The following is a 24258-nucleotide window of genomic DNA, read 5'->3' as shown; positions in this document are numbered from 1 at the left end:
ACACATAGCAATCCTCCACCGGGCAAAGGATGCCCATCCGGACTTAAAGGGAGCGGAGGTGGACACAAGGTGGATGAGTGTGCTCATCAGTAAGAGCAGCACGAGCAGTAAGATCCTGGATATGCTTCTCTTAGGATATAAAGAAGCCATTAGAGGTAGAAGAAACCTCAATCGCAAGTAGTGACGTGGACTAAGATCAGAGATAAGAAACTCATTATGACGAGCCTTCACAAAGGCAATGTACTTGTGAGTCGTAGCCAGTTGAGACATACCGGCGGCGAACAGAAGCCACGACGAAAAGTCTGCGAAGAGTGGTCATGTTGGCCATTATAGGAGCAAATGTCTCATCATAGTCATGACCATGTTCTCACCACTAGATGAGCTTTGTAACACTCAAGAGAACCATCAGTCTTAACCTTTTAGATCCACTTAGAAGTGATGAGACGAGCACGAGGAAGAGAAGTGAGATCCCACCCGCCGATGTGGTCAAGGGCATCAATCAAGCTTCGACGCCATCACATGCTGCTATTCAGGATGAATAACGTCAGGATATGAAGTCGTCTCAAGAATAGCAACGCCAACGCTTGGAAGACCACAAGTAGGAAGCGGATGAGGCCGCAAGCCATAAGTAGGCTGAGACAGAGAAGATGTCACATTAGTAGACACACCCACAACACGCGGATGACGTGTATAAAAGTGAGGAAAAGATAGCAGAGTACGAGCAGGAATCATTGGGACAATCTTAAGTCATGGTGACAAGGAAGCTAGCAGTGATGAAGGTCTGTGATAATCGAGGTGAGGAAATCATAGGAGATGATGTTGGATCTGCAATAGTCGGAGGAGCAGGAGGAGTACGATGAATGGATAACGGCTCAACGGGAGTGATAGGAGTGTCGGGAAAGTGAGGAAAGAGATATCCTCCAATAAAGAAGTTGATGAAAATAAGCACGGGTAGAAGGGGTGAGACTCAACAAAAGTCACATCCCTAGAAATAGGCATCCAACAACCAACATGTTCCCTAACGATATCTTGTATGCTCATCGTTGTATCCTATGAAGACACACCCAATAGATTGGCAGTCAGTTTGGTGCCTTCACGAGGGGCAAGAAGGACATAACACAGCCAAACAATTGAAGCGCCAAATAATCAAGAAACAGTTAGATAGACGCTTGAAAGGAACGCCACCCTATCGAGGAGCTGATGGCTAAAGATTGATGAGACAGATGGAAGTGCTGACAGGCTCGGCCCGAAAGTGCGGCGGAAGAGAGGTGACGACCATCAAAGCATGAGCCTTCTCAAGGTGACGATGTTTGCGACGCCATTTTGAGCATGAGCACTTGAGCACCAAGAACAGAGATTTGAGCAACAGCACCCTGCTCAACAAGGACTCCACGCAAGAGCTTGGAGATATACTCTTTAGTAGAGTCATCGCATAACACAATAAGCATAGAGAACTGAATGTGAACCGTGGCAGCAAAACGCTTATATATAGATAAGACCTCACTATGAGAAGAAATAAAATATATCCAGGTGTGTGGAGAGAAATCATCTACAAAGATAATATACTAGCGATGGCCTACTTTTGAGGCAAAGGAGATGGACCCAGACATCAGAGAGAACAAGGTCGAAACGACGCTGAGACATAGTCTCGCTATGAGTATAAGGTAATTGGACCTGTTTACCCAGCCGACAACCCTGACAGTCTAAAGACATCATCGGAGACGGATCCAAGAGGACCACGTCGAACTAAGGGTGAGAGACGAGGGCCACACAAGTGAGTCAAGGAGATGATGCAACATCTGAAAATAACTTGTAAACAAGGCAATGGAGGCGGAGAGACTGGCTGTAGTGGCAGCGGATGGACTTGATCCAGCATCCCACGTGCCTGTGCACTCTTCGTTCCCCGCTGATTTGGGTTGGTGTCCTTGTTCTGTTTGTGGATTTTGTGTCACGCACTTGATTAAGCATCCCACGTTCTCCTACAGTGTGCCCTTGGCCTTGGCGATAGGTAGCGCCGTGTTCTCGGGCGTGTCCCGTGCATAAAATCTAGGTATGCGCCGATTGTCGGAGCTCTTGCTCGCCATTGGTGGTGCTCGAGCGTGCGGTTATGGTGTCGCCCATAAAGGGAACACGGGATGTGGGATCGGGACAGCACACATAGCAATCCGCCATCGGGCAAAGGATGCCCATCCGGACTTACAGGGAGCGGAGGTGGACACAAGGTGGAAGAGTGTGCTCATTAGTAAGAGCAGCACGAGCAATAAGATCCTGGATATGCTTCTGTTAGGATATAAAGTAGCCATTAGAGGTAGAAGAAACCTCAATCGCAAGTAGTGACGTGGACTAAGATCAGAGATAAGAAACTCATTATGACGAGCCTTCACAAAGGTAATGTACTTGTGAGTCGTCGCCAGTTGAGACATACCGGCGGCGAACAGAAGCCACGACGAAAAGTCTGCGAAGAGTGGTCATGTTGGCCATTATAGGAGCAAATGTCTCATCATAGTCATGACCATGTTCTCACCACTAGTGAGCTTTGTAACACTCAAGAGAACCATCAGTCTTACCTTTTAGATCCACTTAGAAGTGATGAGACGAGCACGAGGAAGAGAAATGAGATCCCACGCGTCGATGTGGTCAAGAGCATCAATCAAGCTTCGACGCCATCACATGCTGCTATTCAGGATGAACAACGTTAGGATATGAAGTCGTCTCAAGAATAGCAACGCCAACGCTTGGAAGACCACAAGTAGGAAGCGGACGAGGCCGCAAGCCATAAGTAGGCCGAGACAGGGAAGAAGTCACATTAGTAGACACACCCACAACATGCGGATGACGTGTATAAAAGTGAGGAAAAGATAGCGGATTACGACCAGGAATCATCGGCAGAATCTTAAGTCATGGTGACAAGGAAGCTAGCAGTGATGAAGGTTTGTGATAATCGAGGTGAGGAAATCATAGGAGATGATGTTGGATCTGCAATAGTCGGAGGAGCAGGAGGAGTACGATGAATGGATAACGGCTCAACAGGAGTGATAGGAGTGTCGGGAAAGTGAGGAAAGAGATATCCTCCAATAAAGAAGTTGATGAAAATAAGCACGGGTAGAAGGGGTGAGACTCAACAAAAGTCACATCCCTAGAAATAGGCATCCAACAACCAACATGTTCCCTAACGATATCTTGTATGCTCATCGTTGTATCCTATGAAGACACACTCAATAGATTGGCAGTCAGTTTGGTGCCTTCACGAGGGGCAAGGACATAACACAGCCAAACAATTGAAGCGCCAAATAATCAAGAAACGGTTAGATAGACGCTTGAAAGGAACGCCACCCTATCAAGGAGCTGATGGCTAAAGATTGATGAGACAGATGGAAGTGCTGAAAGGCTCGGCCCGAAAGTGCGGCGGAAGAGAGGAGACGACCATCAAAGCATGAGCCTTCTCAAGGTGACGATGTTTGCGACGCCATTTTGAGCATGAGCAGTTGAGCACCAAGAACAGAGATTTGAGCAACAGCACCCTGCTCAACAAGGACTCCACGCAAGAGCTTGGAGATATACTCTTTAGTAGAGTCATCGCATAACACAATAAGCGTAGAGAACTGAATGTGAACCGTGGCAGCAAAACGCTTATATATAGATAAGACCTCACTATGAGAAGAAATAAAATATATCCAGGTGTGTGGAGAGAAATCATCTACAAAGATAATATACTAGCGATGGCCTACTTTTGAGGCAAAGGAGATGGACCCAGACATCAGAGAGAACAAGGTCGAAACGACGCTGAGACATAGTCTCGCTATGAGTATAAGGTAATTGGACCTGTTTACCCAGCCGACAACCCTGACAGTCTAAAGACATCATCGGAGACGGATCCAAAGGACCACGTCGAACTAAGGATGAGAGATGAGGGACACAAGTGACTCGAGGAGATGATGCCACTTCTGAAAATAACTTGTAAACAAGGCAATAGAGGCGGAGAGACTGGCTGTAGTGGCAGCAGATGGACTTGATCCAGCATCCCATGTGCCTGTGCACTCTTCGTTCCCCGCTGATTCGGGTTGGTGTCCTTATCTTGTTTGTGGATTTTGTGTCACGCACTTGATTAAGCATCCCACGTTCTCCTACAGTGTGCCCTTGGCCTTGGCGATAGGTAGTGCCGTGTTCTCGGGCGTGTCCTGTGCATAAAATCCAGGTATGCACCGATTGTCCGAGCTCTTGCTCGCCATTGGTGGTGCTCGAGCGTGCGGTTATGGTGTCGCCCATAAAGGGAACACGGGATGTGGGATCGAGACAGCACACATGGCAATTCACCACCAGGCAAAGGATGCCCATCCGGACTTACAGGGAGCGGAGGTGGACACAAGGTGGATGAGTGTGCTCATCAGTAAGAGCAGCACGAGCAATAAGATCCTGAATATGCTTCTCTTAGGAAATAAAGAAGCCATTAGTGTAGAAGAAACCTCAATTGCAAGTAGTGACGAGGACCAAGATCAGAGATAAGAAACTCATTATGACGAGCCTTCACAAAGGCAATGTACTTGTGAGTCGTCGCCAGTTGAGACATATCGGCGGCGAACAGAAGCCACGATGAAAAGTCTGCGAAGAGTGGTCATGTTGGCCATTATAGGAGCAAATGTCTCATCATTGTCATGACCATGTTGTCACCACTATATGAGCTTTGTAACACTCAAGAGAACCATTAGTCTTAACCTTTTAGATCCACTTAGAAGTGATGAGACAAGCACGATGAAGAGAAATGAGATCCCACACGCCGATGTGGTCAAGAGCATCAATCAAGCTTCGACGCCATCACATGCTGCTATTCACGATGAACAACGTTAGAATAAGAAGTCGTCTCAAGAATAGCAGCTTCAACGCTTGGAAGACCACAAGTAGGAAGCAGACGAGGACGCAAGCCATAAGTAGGCTGAGACAGGGAAGATGTCACATTAGTAGACACACCCACAACACGCGGATGACGTGTATAAAAGTGAGGAAAATATAGCAGAGTACGAGCAGGAATCATCGAGACAATCTTAAGTCATGGTGACAAGGAAGCTAGCAGTGATGAAGGTTTGTGATAAGCGATGTGAGGAAATCATATGAGATTATGTTGGATCTGCAACAGTCAAAGAAGCAGGAGGAGTATGATGAATGGATAACGGCTCAACAGGAGTGATAAGAGTGTTGGGAAAGTAAGGAAATGGGCACGTGTAGATCCAACAACAAATATGATCCCAACAACGATATCCCGTATGCTCATCACTGTATCCTATGAGGACATACTCAACAGATTGGCAGTCAGTTTGGTGCCTTAACAAGGGGCAAGAAGGACATAGGAAACACAACCAAACAATTGAAGCACCGAATAATCAAGAAACGATCAAAGAGACGCTTGAATGGAACACCACCTTGCGGAGCAGTGGATGGCTGAAGGTTTATGAGATAGATGGATATACTTCTCCCAGGAAATAAAGAAACCATTAGATGTAGAAAGAAACCTCAATCTCTAGGAAGTAGTGAAGCGGACCAAGATCGGTCATAAGAAACTCACTATGACAAGCCTTCACAATGGCAATGAACTTAAGAGTCGTCGCTAGTGATGATCGACATATAGAAGTGTTCGACCACAAGTTTTTTGGCAGACTGAAAATGCAGGAACATGAGCATGAGTACCTGGACAAGAGACTGCGCGAGTGGGCCTTGCTTAGCAAGGAATCCGCGCAGCAAATTAGAGATATACTCACGAGCTGAATTTGCATGGAAGATACAGATAGGAGTGGAGAAAATTGGGTATGAACCCCAGCGGCAAACTTCTTATAGATTGATAAGTCCTCACTATAAGGCAGAAAATATGTCCATGCGCATTGAGAGAAATCGTCTATAAAGGTATAGTGGAGATGGCCTCCTTTCGAAGCAAAGGGAGTTCTATCTCAAATATCAGAGCGAACGAGATTGAAAGGACGTCGAGACACAATATCGCTATGAGGATAAACTAACCAAACCTATTTACCAAGTTGAGAAACCTGATAGTCTAAAGAGACACCGCCAGTCTAAAGACACACTGCCAAAGATAGATCCAAGAAGACCACGTCGAACTAAGGATGGGTGACGAGAGCCACACAAGTGAACAAAACGATGACGCCTCCGAGAGCCGGTAGATGAGGTGAGGTGGAGAGATTGGCGGCGATGGCAGCAGAGGGAAGGTGAAGCCAGTGAAGCTCCTCAAGGCCTTGGGAGTCACAATTCCGAGGGCCAACAAGTAAAGTACTTGTGTGATGACCCTAATCCTAACACGCTTGGCTTCGAGCCCCTAGACAACGTTTTCACTTCTTTCCCACTCCAAACCCTATTCAACGCTTAAGGCGCCACTTTCTATTGTTTTGGTAAACAAAGCGCACATCCCATTTGACCTTGGGCCTTTGCCAGTTTACTTTTTCGCACCGCACACTCGTATTTTTCTTCTGTCTTTCTTGTCTGGTTTTTGTGCTTTTTTTACATCTGTTTTTTGCCTGGTTTTCTATTTGGTCCTTTTTGGTTTTCTTTTTATCTTTTAATTTTGTTTTTCCTCTTAATTTTTATTTTTCCTTCTTTAAACTTGTGAACTTTTTTTTTGAGTTTGTGACCTTCGTATTCATGATATTTCAAGCTAATGAACTTTTTTCAAGTCCATTTTTCAGTTTCTCAAACTTCTTCCCATATTTGTGTTTCGAGTCCATGAACATTCTCCAAATTCTTCTTCCCAAATTCGTGTTTTGAGTTCTTTTTCAAATTTGTGGACATTTTTTAAATTATTAAACCTTTTCCAAATTTGTGAATATTTTAAAATTTTGTATACTTTTTCCACATTTACGAACCTCTTCCCGAATTTGTGCGTGAACTTTTTTCGAGTTCCTGAACTTATTTTTCAAATATGTGATTTTATTCCAATTTGTGAACATTTTTCACCTCTCTTCCACGGCGGCGCTCGAGCATTTGGCTATTGCGGCGCCCATCAGGGAGCCCATCAAGGGAACACAAACGTGGTACCGAGGCATGGCATAGAGCAACCCGCAACCAGGCAAAGGATGCTAGCGGAGAGTGCATGGGAGGTGTGGAGGAAGAGAGCATTAGGAGGAGAAAGACATTCTTGACATAAAGTTGAGAGATAGACTAGCGACGAATAGAAGCCACAACGATAGACTACTGTGGGAAGAGTGGTCATGCGGGCCAAGCCATAGGACACAATACGAGCTTTGTAATGCTCAAGAGGACCATCAGTCTTAACCTTGTAGACCCACTTACAAGTGATGGGACGAGCACAAGATGGAAGGGAAATTACATCCCATGTGATGGTGCGCTCAAGAGTGGCAATCTCTTTTGCCATCACATGTTGCCGTTCAAAATGAACAATGTCGCCATGATAAGAAGTCTTCTTGAGAAGAGGGGCGCCAGAATAACCATATTTGTCAATGGGCGGAAGGGGGTGAGTGTGAAGCCATAAGCAGGTTGAGCTAATTAGATGAAAATGGCACACCAGCAGCATCCACAACATACACACGATCATTGTAGTAAAAGAGGACGAGGAGGAATCATTGGGGAATCCTCATAGGACGAGCGAGGTGAGGTAGCCTCAGGCAATGAACAAGGTGGTGAAGCCACAAGTGATGATAACATGGGTCCACAACAGTAGTATGGGAAGAAACAATGGGATGGTGGACGAGGGCAATACATGAGTGGTAGGTGTATCGGGGAAATTGAGTAAAGAAATATCTTCAATGGGGAGGCAAAGGAGAGGATGGACGAGGATAGAAGGACGAGACTCATCGAAAGTCACATATCAAGAAATGCATATCTGACTATCGATAGCCCTTGTGCTCATCACTGTAACCGATAAGACACATTCAACAGGCTGAGTACTCGGTTTGGTGCGCTCACGTCGTTCAAGAAGAACGTAGCAAATGCAACGAAACAAGTGATAAATGTCTAGGCGAAGATATCGTAGAACACAAAGGAGGTGACTATGGGTCGAAGCGGGAGCGTAGAAAAACTGACTTAGAATTTGATGGGTTATGAAATGTCTGGACGAGTGACATCTACTAATAGACAAGACCCTCAACAGGATGACATTAGTGCGTTAGATGAGACAAGGCCAAACCGTTAGAAGTACAGAGGTGGACACTGAGGTCCATAGGAGTCAATAGTGCAAGGCCAAACCGTTAGAAGTACAAAGGTGAACATTGAGGTCTATAGGAGTCAATAGTGCGCTCATCAGCAAGAGCAGCATAAGCAAGAAGATCTTGGATATACCTCTCTTGGGAAATAAAGAGCCTCAGAGGTGGAAGAAACCTCAATCTCATGGAAGTAGCGAAGTGGACCAAGATCAGGCATAAGAAACTACTGGGTAATACGAGCCTCCACAAAGGCAATGTACTCAGAGTCGTCACGAGTGATGATCATGTCATCGACTTATAGGAGAAAATTCTGACAATGAGCGAAAACGTGGATATAAATTGCAGATCATGAGCACTCGCCAAAACCGATCGCAGTCATGCCATCAAGAAGGGGATACCTAGGTGGAGGCTACATGTAGAGCGTGTCATGCAACTCACCCTTAAGAAAGGCATTTTTGAGAGCAGTTGAGAGACAAACTAGTGGTGAATAGAAGCCACAACGAGAAGTGTACGAAGAGTGGTCATCTGGGGCATAGGAGCAAATGTGTCATCACCATGTTCCTGCCTAAAGCCACGGACCACACTACGAGCTTTGTAACATTCAAGAGAACCATCAAGGTCCTAACCTTGCAAACCCACTTACAAGTGATGGGATGAGTACGATGAGGAAGGGAATTGTGTTACCACGAGTCGGTGCGCTCAAGGGTCGCAATCTATGCCATCGCATGTTGCCACTCAAGATGAGCAACAATGTCACGATAAGAAGTCGTCTCGAGAAGAGCGGCACCAGAACAACGTCAAAAAAATTTGGGGCGGGATTTTCGAATTGGGACGAAAACACACAAAATTAGGCTAGAAACAGAGGGGGAGGACTCCAAATTCGTCATCAACATGGCTTATGATACCATATGATATGGGCTAGACCCGGTTTCAGCCGATCTTTCATGATTGGAGCGGATTCCCGCGAAGAACACGAAGAACACGATGAACACGAGGAAGAATGGAGGAGGGGAAACACTCAAGAACAAGTCCAATCACACATCCACTAGACTAACAAACACATAGTTCCACAAGGTACATGAACAACAAAGGGAAAGATACAAGGTAGAGTTCATCCCAAATCCAAAGGAGATGGGGTCTTGGTATGATCTAGGTAGATCCTTCCCACAAGTGGGGTCTTGAATCCCTCGGGATCTTCTCACATGCTCACATGGAGGTCTTGAACTCCATGGGAGTGGTCTCTCTCTCTCTCAAGAGAAGAGTAGGTAGGAGCAAAGCTCAACTAAGATGAGCTATCATATTTGCTAACCTTAGAAAGGAGGTGGAGGTGGTCTATTTATAGTCTAAGCCACGAAAGAGTAAGTGGGAGAGGGGTACAAGGCCAAAGGCCCGGCTGCGCACAGGCAGTGTTGGAGTCGTCCGGTCGTCCGGAGGGCATCGGACTTTCGATGTTTCTTCTCTGGACAGGCGTCGCCAGATTTCCGGTAGCGTCCGGTCGTCCGGTGGCTGTAGTGTGTCGGACATCCGGTGTCTCGTCGGTCGTTCGGCCGCTGTAGTGTGCATTGGTTGCGGTTCTTCTGGCTGGCCTGGGCGTGGTCGCGTCGGACGTCCGTGGATCATCGGACATCCGGTGGCTGTAGCTTTATTGCAGCTCCGTCTTCTTCTGTCTTCGCTTCCAAGCTTCCCTCGCGGATGGTGTAGGTGTTCCTTGGCGCTTGCGCTCCTTGTCGTCGTCAGTGAAGCTCCGGCAATACCTATGCATGCACACGAGAGGAATGTCAAGTAGTATACCATTCTCTAAGGGGTCAAGTGAACACGTGTAAAGGAGATGATTCACCTTTATGTATGTGAAGTAGAGGTCGCACGTGTCACTTGCCAAATGGACTCTTGACATGGTGATGTTCGTCACCAAGGCTCTTACTTCATTTTCTTCCTGTAGCTTTTGCTTCTTCTTCTTTGGCGCCTCATATGCATCCTTACACCGAGCTTGCTGTTCTAGTGTGGCTTGCATGCAACTTGTCACTGACCCTTTGATCTGAGCAATGTGTTGCTTCATCCTAGTCACCCCTCCTGACATCACTTTTCCACAAAGCTTGCACTTGACTCTTTGCAGATCATCTGGATCAATCAGCATAGCAAACTCCCATGCCATGTCATCCGAGTTTCTCTTAAGTCTGGAACTTGTAACCCCAGAAGCATCGGAAGCAGCCATCTGAAAAAAGGGCAACAACATGTATGAGAATCAGACTAATAAAAGGGCAACTTATTCTGTATATGATTGATGATTCTTATTCTGTACATAAAAGAAAAGGGCAATAGCATAGATGGGCAACTTATTCTGTACATGATTCTGGACGTGAATTTTTGGGACATGCAGCCACGCGCTGCCGTAATCCAGTCCATCCACCCGCGCGTCGCGATGCCTACTTATTATAGGCCATTCACAAATACTTGACAGGTTAATTACCAGCTTTATGAATACATCGCGTTATACGCCATGCCGTGTGGCCCAGGGCGTCATTTACATTCGTATGAATACATGAGCCACGTGCGCGTCCCCGGCGATGGAAAAGGACGTTGCGTTGATGACACATTAATGGCTTGCTGGGTGCTTTAATGTTTTGCATGGCAGCTGGGTGTATTGATTCCCATCGCATGTCGGCTGGCCGAGCATTATTGCAGGTGGGATCAATGCCTTCCCTGCCTCTGGTCGTTACGTAGTTTAGTAATTAATTTTGCACTGTCTCACGCAATTAGCCGAAGTTAATGCTTCATGCTCACAAACGATGGACATGTATTATTGATAGGGCAGCCTGCTGCGTACGTATGACGCAGCTGGGACTGGCAGATACATGCAGTACATGGAGAAGAAGGGAAGAAGAATACATAAGGGGACTAGAGCGAATCCATCGCCCGTTGGTTACATAGAGGAACTACAGCAAATCCATCTCGCCGGGTACATATGGGAACAAGATCAAATCCATCGCACGAGGGGTCGCTTCAGAATTTGTGCATGCAGATCATGGCCATCAGCAGCATGTTCGCAACGCCCAAGATGAAAAGGTTCTTCAGGAGGTGTGGAGATAAGCTGGGACTTTGATGAACACATTGTGGTGGCCTGCGGCACGCTGTGAGAAATGAACAAGGAGAACTGATGAAGAAGGGTTGGGCAGCATGAGCATTTCCAAGCAAGCTGGATGTTTGCTATGTTAGGTGGCTCCATCTAGCACTCAAGTACTGTATATACTTGTTCTTCCGCTTCCAAAGTCTGCATCCTCATTTGCGTTAGTCGGACAGAGTGCAAACGATGTATGGAACAGTAGATGATGAACTTACTACACCATGGCAATCACAGCTATAGAAATGCCTCCCCGGGTTTACTACTGCCTGAAATGAACCAGACCACATGCCCGGCTTTGCACTCAGGGCAACGGATATGGTGCAGAGAAATGAATATACATGCTCACCGTATAATATATGCACGAATCACTTGGGAATGGGCGGGCGGGATACCGACCTCGCCTGGCACCATGTCCACTCGTGATTTATCGCATGATTCTGCACTATTGTGATTCTGTAGTTGATTTTGTTACACCCAAAACTGACTGAATTTTATCACTAGTGACTGAATGACTGAAGGGCAACAACAACTAGTAGTCAGTAGCTGCAGTTAAACTAAAAAAACGACTGATTTTTATCACTACTAGTAGGTAGTTTTAACTGAAGAAATGACAATTTGCTTGCAACCTCAGTTATTGACAATAAGACTTGCTTACAACCACAGTTATTGACTGAAGAAATGACAGCAGCTGGCACTCATTTTTATCGACAGAAGAAATGACAGTAGCTGTAGTTTGAAAGCTTAAAAGAGGAGAGCCGCGTGACAAAGAAACAATACCAGGAGAGGATGGAGCCGTTCGTCTTGCTGCTGGAGAAGGTATGGCGTGTCTAGCTACTGCTGTTCATCGGAGTAGGAAGCAGAGGATGGAGCCGCTCTACTGCTGCTGGGGGAAGGGTGGCAGCGGCGAGCAACACCAGCCGCCGGTGATGGAGATGGCCCCGGTGCTGCGAGAGGAAGAGTGGCGCAGCTCCAGTGCTGGTAGAGGAAGAGGGGCGCAGCTCCGGTGCTGCTGTAGCAAGACATGGCGACGGGGAGCAGATCCAGCCGTCGGCGATGGGAGTTGCAGAGGAGTCGCGATGGCGATGCAGGAGTTGGAGATGGTTCTGCCGCTCTGCTGGTTGAGGTCCCGTGGAAGAGGAGAGGGGGATCTAGAGGGCGCCTAGCTCGGGTGGTGCTAGCTAGGGCCGCCGGAGGTGAGCAGGGTGCAGCGGCGTGGTGAATCTTGCATTGCGGCCTGGTGGGGAGGCTGAAACCCTAACTGAGTGGGGGAAATCCCAATTATGTGTTGTGGCTATGCGGGAAGGCCACCGTAGGCGCCTTAGGGGAGCCAAAATTTAGCCTTTTGGTCTTTCTGACGTTAGGGGCCCAGCCCGATTAATCAGGAATCTAACGATTTATCGCCTTTCAGAGCGATAAATCAGTCCGAATGATAAATATCAAAGATAAGGCCTAATCTTAGCGGTCACCACACAATGAGCGATAAATCGACCGATAAGCCGATTTCTTGAACAGTGTATCAGAGGTAATTTAAATGTGATGTCCTCTTCCAATTTGCAGGCTTTGGTTTCCTATATTGTCAGGGCAAAGAAGTTGCCTGTCATTGTAGTTTCCTTTCTTCCTGTCTTTTTCCATTGGTACTGTTCCTCAATTCAACATTGAGTTAATGTTTGTTCTTGAAGACATGCTCTTTTATTATGATTCATTGAAGTCATTTGACAAAGAGAAATGTTCTCTGTATAGTGGATACAAGTACTCATCATAGATCCTTTTACTTGCTAGCAACAAGTACTCTCATTTTTAGAAACTCTACACATAATAGGAAATAATCGATATCGAGAGCGATGGTCTGCTCATAATTGATATTCCTAATCAATCTGCACCTTGGCAGGCGGATCCATCAGCATGGAGAAGTTCGATGATTTTAAGGTATGAGGTCTCTTACTTTCCCCTTCTTTAGCTACTTTATAGTTGTTGTTGTTTTGCGTTAGAGCTATTCTTTGTCCTAAATTTGTAGGGCAAATCATTTGATCCCATCTTCTATTTGTGCTTGCAGGTTGGTGACTGGGTTACAGTCAAAGCAACAGTCCCGTCCCCAAAATAGCCATGCTACAGCCGATGAAGTTAGGATAGTTGCGATTCAGGTTTGTGTGGAAAGTAAGCTGGTTTGCTCTCCCCGCCATGACTCATTTATTCTGTGCAATTTGACATTTTCCTGGGCCTTCTGTTTGCAGTGTGGCACATACAAAGAGAAGATTAAGAGACTAATTTCTTAATGATTTTGATTGTGCAGCATAAAATAGTTACATGGTTATGTTGAAAATAGCCATGTTTTGCAGAAGATAAACACAAGGACCCACTTCCTATTTTTTTTCTATGTCATGTGCTTTTCCTACTGCAGGACTTTTGTAGGGAAATTCACCATGGGAATTTAAATAATGGTTCCCTGCCCATCAGTTTACTTTCTTGAATTTATTCTTCATGCTACAGGCCACACTTTTCCTATTTTGTTAAAGAAGTGAACTCATTCCTAAACTTCCACCATATGTACATTAACACTGGGATACTGTGCCAACCCAGCAATACTCTGATCCTTCTTTGTACCACTGATGCTTCTTTGTACCACGTCCATCTATCTGCCTTGAACATATACTGTTGTTTTGACATCTGATTGTACCTTTCTATGTGAAAATGAGAAGTGCTAGGTGCACAGAAACCTGCACTTCATATTTCTTACATGCATGATTTATTATGTATGATCCTTTTTATATTGCTTACACGCGTGATTTATCTGATTGCCAGTAGAACTATTTGTGTTGCCATGTCAGTTTGGTAACTTAATACCTTCCATCTTATTCATTGATAATGCTTTGAAGACACCGACAATAATAATTAAATTAAATTGTGCCTGAACATGTCAATTGCAATGACAGGTTCTCACCTATTAACAAAGGATCTCATTTTAAATCAAAATTGTGGATGCCCAGTAGGTGGTTGGCTGATGGAGAGTGTTGCACTGCTGCTTATTTAATGGTCAGTAGTGCAGCTCCTGATCAAGCCACTTTTCGTTTACCTTCAGTTTCTTTTGATTTATTAGCGTTTTCGTAGTGAAAATATGAAGACACATTTTCTAAATTACTTTAGGATATGTTTGGAAGAATTTGCTAGATTTTGGTCCGATTATATTTTCCCAATTCCTATGTCATCTCTCACATGGCTATGTGCTCTCTCTAATTCAGCTCTCAATTCCTATGTCATTTCTCAGTTCTGGGTGTTTTCCGTATGGATATGTAATTCAGCTTTATCTTATTCTCTGAAGTTTAATGTTGATTCCATAGTTATCTTTCCTTGTGAAGGAAAAACAGCAGGAAGGAAATAGAGCGGGTTGTGTGTCATCGTGCACGCAGTCTGCCTTCCATTGGCGTGCGAGTACTTGCACTTGGATCGCCCAATTGTGTGTGCACAGCAGGGGACCATGCGCTGGAACATCGGATTCAACCTACTCACAAGTTGAAGAGAAGGTTACGTATGCTTTTTGTAAGCAGTACTAGGTAATCTAATAATCTGCTCCTTGCAATCTAAGAAAAATAAATATTCAAGTCATTTCTGGTCAAAGGTTTGGGTAGCAACTACTCCCTCCGTCCGGAATTACTTGTCATCGAAATGGATGTATCTAGATGTGTTTTAGTTCTAGATACATCAATTTTCATCCATTTCGATGACAAGTAATTCCGGACGGAGAGAGTTTGTGTTTGTGTCTACAAGCTTTTGACTTTTTTGTCCGGTCTATTGTTTATTTGCAATGTTGGAAACTCTTGCCATTTCTTCTGAATTTTTTTTGTTTGATCGTACTCTCAATATACTCCATATTAACTCTATATTGCAGAATTTTTGAACAATTAGTACTGCACCAGCGGTAATCTGCAGGGAAGGCAAGGATAACTAGATTAAACATTTCACAAGATCCTCCCAATTATAGGCACAATCTCCTTTTCAAGATATTATGAGTGGTTGACTACCGGAGATTATCAGATGGAAAGATGGTATATCCTTTATCTTTATTTAGATGTTTAATTAAATGCACAAGCGTACATGATTCTGTAAGGAAACTATTTATCCTGATGATCTTGATATTCAGTCGTGTATTAGTATAGGCTGCAATTTTTGGCTGGGAATCTTTATATACAGTCATGTAAGAATAGGCTATGCTTGTTTTTCCTTCTGACCAGATTCCTTTTTTGTTTCACAGGTTGTATGATCTTCGAGGCTGCTGCTTCTTTGTTATGTCGGTCGAGGTTTGTTCCCTCCCTTTCTTGCTAGCTACTGCATGATCTTTGTTAATACTAGGTCGTACGACCTATAAATTCTCACCGGCGAGTTGGAAGGGTGGTGAGAATTTATAGGTCGTTGTTTGTTTAAGGCCATAATCTTAGGGCTTTTTCTGAATTCTCTAGAATGTTGGAACAGCCTTGCTGTTCCAGTTTACATCTGCATGGTCAGTGGAGATGAAGTTCTTTTGGATTAATGCTTCTGCCCTGACGATTTCCTTCCCTTTTATCTCGCAGGCTGTATGATCTCTGCAGGTTGCTGCTTGTTTGTTCTGCCAGTGGAGGTTTGCTCACTTCCTTTTCTATCTAGCTGCTGCATTCTTTTCTTTCGTATGTGTTGTCATGGTCATTAGTTTAGATTGTGTTAACAGTCAGGATTTGGCAGAGTTGTGTTCTGTTTTGGCTCATGCTTGCCCCTGTCTTAAGCGCTCAGTGCATCCATACTGAACTCGAATGTGCGCGCTTCGGAAGAGAAAGTAATGCCAACTACTAACTGTTAGCGTGATTGGACATCTGGTGTTTTGTCTGATCAACCATTTGTGTACACTAACTTCCAATCATGAATCATATGCAGATCATAGCCATCATTGAACATTTTTTCCAGATTCCTCTTGCTATCACCACAAGGGGAAATTGCTTACGGTGGCAATATGCTCGTAGAAAGAAGTCCACATCACCCCCTGTGGTTTCAGAAACCGGCTAACCCACCCCCCCCAACTCTGAAACCAGTTAACTAATCCCCTGAGATATCTAATACCAGCCAAGGCACCCCCTAATCCCAATTAAAGTGGTATCTGCCGATGGTTTTGCTTGCGTGCTGTACAGGATGGCCACGTCGGCTTGGTAGGGTGGGTCTGAGACTTAACTGCTCCTCCGGTTTGTTTGGGCATCGTCTCCCTTATTTCCTTTCGACAAGACGGCGGCGGGGCAAGACGGGATGATCGCCGCTTGAAGGTAGCAGCGCGACGACTCCAGGAGTCCAGGTTAGGCGCTCATCTCTTTCATGCCCAGCACACACGTACTTCTCTGTGTTGACTACGCATTGAAACTTGCACACCTGCAAGGCTGCAACGACCCTTTCTGAATTTAGATGTCAGACGCCAACTATATAGTCCTCGATCAGTCCGGTGATTAGTACTAACGCACCATAGTTTCACCCGAGTAGTGTTTGCTGAGTTAATGTATGTACACCAAGATTATCTCTATGCACTTGAACAGTCTAGGTTCTGAAGATTTTAAAGGACTTTTTTCAAATTCAGAAAATACGATTTGGGTCCCGGGTCCCTTTAGACCACTGCCATTTTACTAGTTTTGTTATTTTTCTCCATGAGTAATCTCGACTGACGTCTTAGTATTTTCTCAATGGTACTTGTGTGATCACAATTAAACAACTAGTCGGCCGTCGAGCTACAGTACACATTGAAATAGCTACTCTGCAATCAGCAGTTTTCTTTCAGAAACCTGCTGGACTTAACAGTCCATAACCCAGGTTGATGCCTGTCTGCATGTACTCTAGAAGTAATCAACTTTTGCAAAATGCCCTGTGTATTCCAGGATGCATGCATACCTTTAGCATGAGCATGACGGGGGCATCATAAATTTTGAAATACACTAAACTCATATAAACTCTGGTACGTATGTTTTAGAAATTTGTAAGTATTCAGAAGCAATAATAATTTGTGTTGCTACACTCATTTTACCAGGATGGTTTTATGCTTGACTGTACATTAAGTTAGAGGTTTGACTATTGAAACAGTTTATATCCGGAGGGCTTATGTATGTGCGATTTGTCACCGGTTTGATTGCATAGGGATTCGATCTTATATATGTGCAGAGCGCTTATATATGTGTTGTATTTTGTTGTTATTTCGCAGATATGAAACCACTCGGTTACCTATCTGTTCGGCAGGCAGAACAAGGAGAGGGACAACGAGAGGAACAATGTTCAGAAGAGAAGAGAAATTCAGAGGAATCTAGAGGAGATGCAGAGGAGATGCATGAGGTAGCTGAAGATGCACATGTATTCCATCGACCCCAGAAGTTGCCAGTTTCTAGGAAGGTTGTGAAGGGAAGTGGCTCCATAGCAGGAAAATCAAAGGTGGCTGAAGGAAAAAGAAACAAAGGGGGTGAAGATGAATCCACAAGCAGTGATAGTGATTATGAGGTTGATTTAGAAGAAGAAGAAAATAGTTCTGCCGATGACGAAGAAGCAATTGAATTCAAAAAATATGCAAGGGAACTCAAGAACAAGGTCAGGGACAAAATGCTTGGAGAAGAGGATGAGAAAGTAGTTGATGTGCCAGAGGATTTCCTTGTCCCAGAGGATTGCAAGCTTGATGATGGTGATGGTGATGTGACACCCTATTTTGACAGCGCAGACGATTTATCTTATGATGAAGCAAGTGACAGGGATGACATGCCTAAGGGGAAGAAGACAGAGCACAAAGTTTATGATAGCACTTCTGAAATTCCTTTATTCTCTGTTGGTATGGCCTTCCATGACAGTAGGGTGTTCAAGAATGCATTGGTCAAGTATGGACTGAAAACATATCACCACTTGTTATTTCCAAAAGATGAGAAAAGGAGAGTAAGTGCAAAATGCAGTTGGCCTGGCTGTCCTTGGAGTATTTATGGGTCCATTACTAGTAGGTCTGATTGGTTTCTAGTATGGAGGTACAATAATGAGCACACTTGCATTCCAAGAAGGGACAACAAGCTGGTCACATGTGGTGTCATTGCAAAGAAGTATTTTAGGCAAATTAGGGACAATCCATCATGGAAGGCAGAGCACATTCAACAAGCTGTTCTTCAGGATCTAGTAGCTGATGTGTCCATCTCCAAATGCAAATGAGCAAAGAAATTTGTTATGGAGAAGATAATTGATCTATCTGATGGTGAGTATGCTCGGGTTTATGATTATCAGCTTGAGTTGCTTAGAAGCAACCCCGGTAGCACTATCGCAGTGACATTAAATCCAGAAATTCTTAATAGTAATGTGTTTGAAAGAATGTATATGTGTTTAGATGGTTGCAAGAAAGGATTTCTTGCAGGATGTAGAAGAGTGGTGGGGCTAGATGGATGTTTTTTGAAGGGCGCATTCAAGGGGCAGTTGCTTTGTGCAATTGGCAGAGATGCAAATAACCAGATGTATCCAATAGCTTGGGCAATAGTAGAGGTTGAGAGCTATGAGTCCTGGTACTGGTTCATTGCGTTTCTTCAAAAAGATCTCCAGATAAACAACAATGGTGAAGGATGGGTTCTCATCTCTGATCAACAGAAAGTGAGCTAAATTTTGTTACTCATATTTTTGTTATTGCATATATGATACATAATTAATTATCTTACTCTCCTATTGTCCTTATGGATGTGAGATTATTTGCTTATGTCAGTTTTTTCTTCCCTTATGTAGGGTCTCATCAGGGCAGTCAATGAGCTTGTGCCTCAAGCAGAGCATAGGATGTGTGCAAGACACATTTATGCTAACTGGAGAAAAGAACACAGGGACAAGGTCTTTCAGAAAATGTTCTGGGCATGTGCGAAGTCATCAGATAGAAGCCAATTCAATTACAACAGGGCTAAGCTTGCACAAAACACAGTAGAAGGAGCAAGAGACATGATGAAAACCGCGTCGGAGCATTGGTTTAGGGCCTACTTTAGGATTGGCTCTTTCTGTGACTCAGTTGAGAACAACATGTGTGAGTCATTTAATAATGCCATCATGAGATCAAGGTTCTACTCTGTAATAACGGCAATGGAAATCATTAGAAAGAAGGTGACTGTGAGGATCCAACAAAATAGAGCAAAGTCTCAGAAGTGGCATGGAACCATTTGCCCAGTCACAATCATCTCAACCTCCATCAGCATCATCTTCTTATCAACCAACACCTGGGTCGAGATCTCAGCCAATGTCAAACCAATCAGGATTCCAATGGTGGTTATATGGCAATAATTGACTGCTAGTTACCTACCTACATTGAAATAAATATGAACTTGTGGTACATCATTCACTGTTATGCATGCTCTAGTTCATGCTATATTATGTAAAACTGGTACTAGTAGCACTTGTTCCCTGTTATGTGACACATATACTGTTTTGCGATGTGGGCATGATTTGTTCTTATGTGATTTCACTTCTGTGTTTAGAAAAATTTGTTCTTCCAAAGTAAAGCTGAAACAGTACAGATAATTGTCGTCATGTCTTGTTTATTAATTCTGCTATTGCCAATTTGCAATAATGATGGCGAATGTAAATAAAATGCTGCCAATTTGCAACCATGATAATTACAACAACAGAGTACTTTCAATTCACAAAAACTTTCATTCATGTTAGAAGAAAATATTGCATTCAGATTACATATATTGGTGCATATGCAACAGTTTGTAGACTCAGAAGTACATTTCCTAAATAAAATGCTTTCTCTGAAGTCTTCTTTTTCAACTAGACTGGGACAACAACACCAGCGAGAGAAGATAACACTTTTTGCATGTACTGATTCTCAATCTCAACTAAACTGAATTCTCTCTTCTCATAGCATTAGTACATGCCTACAAAGAGTATAATGTACACCATTTGGGCCCCTGAGATGATTTTGGGTGTAGTTTTCCTGAAAGAATGGATGCTCTGAGCAGCTTTCAGTTTGGGCTCTGCCAAATCAAGGTCTATTCGGGTCATCTAGGAGAACAACTTGGTGAAATTGTTGACCTTCTCGCCCCCTCCAACAGCAAGGTGTGACTTGCGTCCCTGATGATCTCTAGCCTGGATTCCTTACCAAGATGTTCGCACTAACCAACAAAAAACGCAACCACTGTTATTCTCTTCTCCATTTGAAGAAAAGCTATGTTGTTAGTATCATACAGGATTCATGTAAGCTAAAGTACTACTCGCATTTTACCTTTCAGTTTGTAGCAAAAATTCGATGGGGAACACCCAGCCCTTGTCTCCCTTGAGAAGTAATATAGACAACAAATTGAACCAACGACGCATTCTACTCGTAAAAAAATTCCAACGAAAGCAAAACAGGGCATTGACTTCAAAAAAGTTTAAAGTTCAGTATATCTGCATCTGTACTGTCCCAATTAAAACTCACGATGTACACTGAACATAAACTCCAAGATAAGATTGTGCTGCTCCGTTCAGCCATGGCAAGGGCGCTCCTTGTTCAAGGTGCTTCCAGGTCATGGGAGAATAATGGATCAGGGGAGGAGAGGGGCGGCCATGGCAGCGAAAACGGGAGGAGAAGAACCAGAGAACAAACAAACATCTAGCTTCAGCCCGCAGCCATGGCGACGAACAGGAGAGGAGGAAGAGATGAACTATGGGGTTGGGGATTGGGGATTGGATGAATTAGGAACAGCCGGCGGCCCGTGCTCATATCTCCTGCGCCTCCTACCAAGCCGACGTGGCCATCCTGTACAGCCACGCAAGTAAAACCATCGGCAGATACCACTTTAATTGGGATTAGGGGGTGCCTTGGCTGGTATTAGATATCTCAGGGGATTAGTTAATTGGTTTCAGAGTTGGGGGGTGGGTTAGCCGGTTTCTGAAACCACAGGGGTGATGTGGACTTCTTTTTATGCTCGTATGCTGTCTGACTCTTTTTATTAAGATGGAGAATAACTTTTAGTTCACTAAGATTAGTTCCTGTTCTCGTTGCTCCGTATATAAAAAAGGATCGCTGTGCTGAAATGGTGTATGACATTCTGGCAAAACATTGTTTAGTAAAAAAATATGTAGAGGTGAACTTTAGAGGTGAAATGTTGTGTATGTTCTGACAGGGAGATGATTGGACTAACTTTAACGTCACACCTTATTCAATATCTGGCCATTGGGTTCCTACCAGTGCCATGTGATATTTACTGGACTATAAATCACATGCTTGCAAGTCGTTGTGTCGTCTCTCTCTGTAACCGCCCACCTCCCATCATCTTGGCTTGCAGGTCACCGCCGTGTCTCCGCCCAGTCCGCAATGTATCGTGTGAAGGTGGGATTAACAGGATACATACCCTGCCGCTTCATATTCTACAGCGAGCAGAGCAGGCCCAGGAAAACCTTTCGTGGGCCGGACACCGAGCAGTCCAGGACAGTAAAACCTTAAATACTTTGTAGATACTGTTAGACATGCACATATTTTTTGGCTAATTAATAAAGGAGTAAAGATAATACATGCTTATGCCTAAGTGGTTGCTAAAACCTTTTTTTATTGAGAAAGACAAACCTTTTCAAAACACTCTGGTTGTGAAAGACAATTCTATCTTAATTTTCATACCAAGGCATGCATTTTCGTTTTAGATTAGACTCTATACTACTAAAATAAGCCGTGTATATCTAGATCACTATACACAACATTCCATCATGTTTCCTGTCATTAGGGGATTAAACACATGGAAATTCTTTTCATCGCGTAAATGGCTTTAGCATGCCTCTGCGCCATTTGGCTCAACGGGTCAACTAGTATTAGAAAGAAGTAAAGAACCTATGCAAAAATCCATCTATGCACCCGAGCGCATCTACTTCTGAGCTCCCTCAAAAGAAAAAAAAATCTGCTCCTAAGCTATAGTAAATTCAAAAAAAAAGCTAGAAAAGTTCAAAAGACGATTTTTTATGAAAGATGCTCGAGTGCGTGATGTTACTCTAGTCTCAAGTGTGGTGGTTTGGGGTAAATAACTCGTTTAATGCGGCGCTCACCGGCGACCGTCGCATCCAGGTGTGCCGGCTCATCATTTCCGACATGATCATGCTGTGCTGACGCGTTGCCTGATCGAACGGCTGGTGCGGCGGATCAATTGATGTCGATGTCGCTGTTGTTCGGTTGGTGTCGATCGGCACACACTGAATTGGGTTGGTGTCGATCAGCACATACTGAATTGGTCTGAATAAGAAATAAGCACCCTGGATATTGCAATAGTGTTGAGCAGAACTGTGGATAATAGGTTTGGACGAAGTGAATTGCAAAAAACCACCATAATTGAGGATTCTAATTTAGAAAATCACAACCTTTCGTTTTCTTTTTTTCAAAAACCTGCTGCAATTGTGTTGACAATTTTTAGAAAACACTGATTGACCGATTAGAGCGGCTTCAGTGAAAACCAGACGCCTGCAACCCGCGTGTAAGTGATGGCGTGTCAAGAAAAGTCAACAATGTTTGCATAGCTCGTTAAGTTGATATAGGCCCACTTGTCAGCATCTCCCGTCTCTCTCGACCCCTCTCTGGCATTCCGTCGAGCAGCTCATGAGCTCGCCGGAGAGCTCGCTACCGGCACCTTCGCTCATCCATGGCCGCTACTGTGATGGAAGATGTAGACCGGCGACGTTGTGGAGTAGCTCCTCACCAGAGTCGATGGCGGCGAGGTCCTGGTTCGAGCTCGGATTAGGAGTCGTACCAGTGCTCATCTTGTGGAGAGGTGCTGCCCGCCGCCTTCCACCATGGCGTCCCCGTCGACGCTCAATGGCCGCCGTCCCGCACGATGGTGCGCACGAGCGGCCAAACTCCCGTCGCCTCTCCCTACTGGCCGAGGCCCGGCAGCCACGGCGGTTCCCGTGGCCCCCTCGTCCCCTTTCATAAGTTGGCCGCCTTTGCGGCCCCGGTGCTCCCCGTGGAGGCAAGCAAGGCTCTCGGTGGCTGGAGGCAGTGGCGCTGCAAGGCATACTTGCGGGCGGGTGTGCGGCGGCGCTGCAAGGCAGGCTCGCTAGCGGGCGCGGGGCAGCGGCGGGTGCGCTGCGGCATGATGGCTGTGATTTGGAGTTGGACTGATGATTTGCTTTTGCTGCAACGCGAGCTGGTCAAACCTTAGCGTCGTGAGTACATGCGTGACGGGCACCCGTCTAAACCCAGCCATGTGGCACCTGACAATGGGACCCATTTGTTAAATTTGCATCAAACTTCTCTAATCGATCAATCGGCATTTTCTAAAAACTGTCAGTATAATGATGGTGGTTTTGGAAAAACAAAAACGAAAGATGATGGCTTTTTGAGTTAGGGTCCTCAATTGTGGTGATTTTTTGCAGTTTATTCGCTTGGTACGATGCGTTTTTGTCTGCCTGCCGTGTTAATTTGTTCGTTCCACTATCTGCTCAGTTTTTTTTCATGTATAAAACCCAAACTGACTATTATTGACCGAATAAATTACTCCGTGGGTGGGTCGTGGTGGTTGGTCAATGTTGATCAACATTCCCTCATCCCGTGGAGTAACTACTAAGGACTGTTTGTTTTTGTCAGTGTCCTAAATACAGAAGCATCCATCGACAGTCAGGAGGTGGCCAGGTCAGACAGGCAGGACAGCATGGCAGCAGAAACTCGACCTACAACCAACCAGGGGCAGGAGCGCGTCATCGCCAAGCCACCTCGGATCAAGCATTCGAATCGCCTGTTCGTGGGCCTAGAGTGGGTGAACTATACTTAAGAAAGGCAGCGCGACTGGGAGAGCATCCAGGAGGATCAGGCATCGGCACGGCACGGCACGGCTTTTCTTTTTTGCTTTTGCTTTCTTCTTTCCCTTCCCACAAGACAAAGTGGAACTCTGTAAGCTACCCTATGAGTGTGAGAAATCAGATCCATCGCCTAACATCGTGGTATCAGCTAGCCACCCACCACCCTTCCACCACCAGTCCGCCACCGCCACCGCCACTAGGTCGCCGCCCTGGAAACCCGTCGCCAGA

At 44.8% G+C, this 24258-nt stretch overlaps 1 protein-coding gene across 5 annotated transcripts in view; it reads left to right on the top strand.

Annotated features, from left to right (window-relative positions):
* The window catches only part of LOC125509748, a 32322-nt gene extending 8960 nt beyond the window's left edge, over positions 1-23362 (top strand). For 2 of the 5 annotated variants that reach the window (XM_048674781.1, XM_048674778.1), the window contains 7 exons: positions 13166-13203; positions 13331-14825; positions 15161-15317; positions 15524-15569; positions 15840-15886; positions 17477-18882; positions 19012-23362. In XM_048674781.1, the coding sequence (XP_048530738.1) occupies positions 15529-15569; positions 15840-15886; positions 17477-18453 (1065 nt within the window). In that variant the 5' untranslated portion in view covers positions 13166-13203; positions 13331-14825; positions 15161-15317; positions 15524-15528 and the 3' untranslated portion in view covers positions 18454-18882; positions 19012-23362. Of the gene's footprint in view, positions 1-13165; positions 13204-13330; positions 14826-15160; positions 15318-15523; positions 15570-15839; positions 16586-17476; positions 18883-19011 lie in introns of all 5 variants that reach the window. The other 3 variants (XM_048674780.1, XM_048674783.1, XM_048674782.1) reach the window with 3 other exon arrangements.
* The last annotated feature ends 896 nt before the right edge of the window (positions 23363-24258 follow it).

Source organism: Triticum urartu, chromosome 5 (genome assembly GCF_003073215.2).
Source record: "Triticum urartu cultivar G1812 chromosome 5, Tu2.1, whole genome shotgun sequence".
Classification (NCBI taxonomy): domain Eukaryota; kingdom Viridiplantae; phylum Streptophyta; class Magnoliopsida; order Poales; family Poaceae; genus Triticum; species Triticum urartu.
The sequence above is the reverse complement of the archived record's forward strand: the minus strand, read 5'-3'. Positions and strand labels throughout refer to the sequence as shown.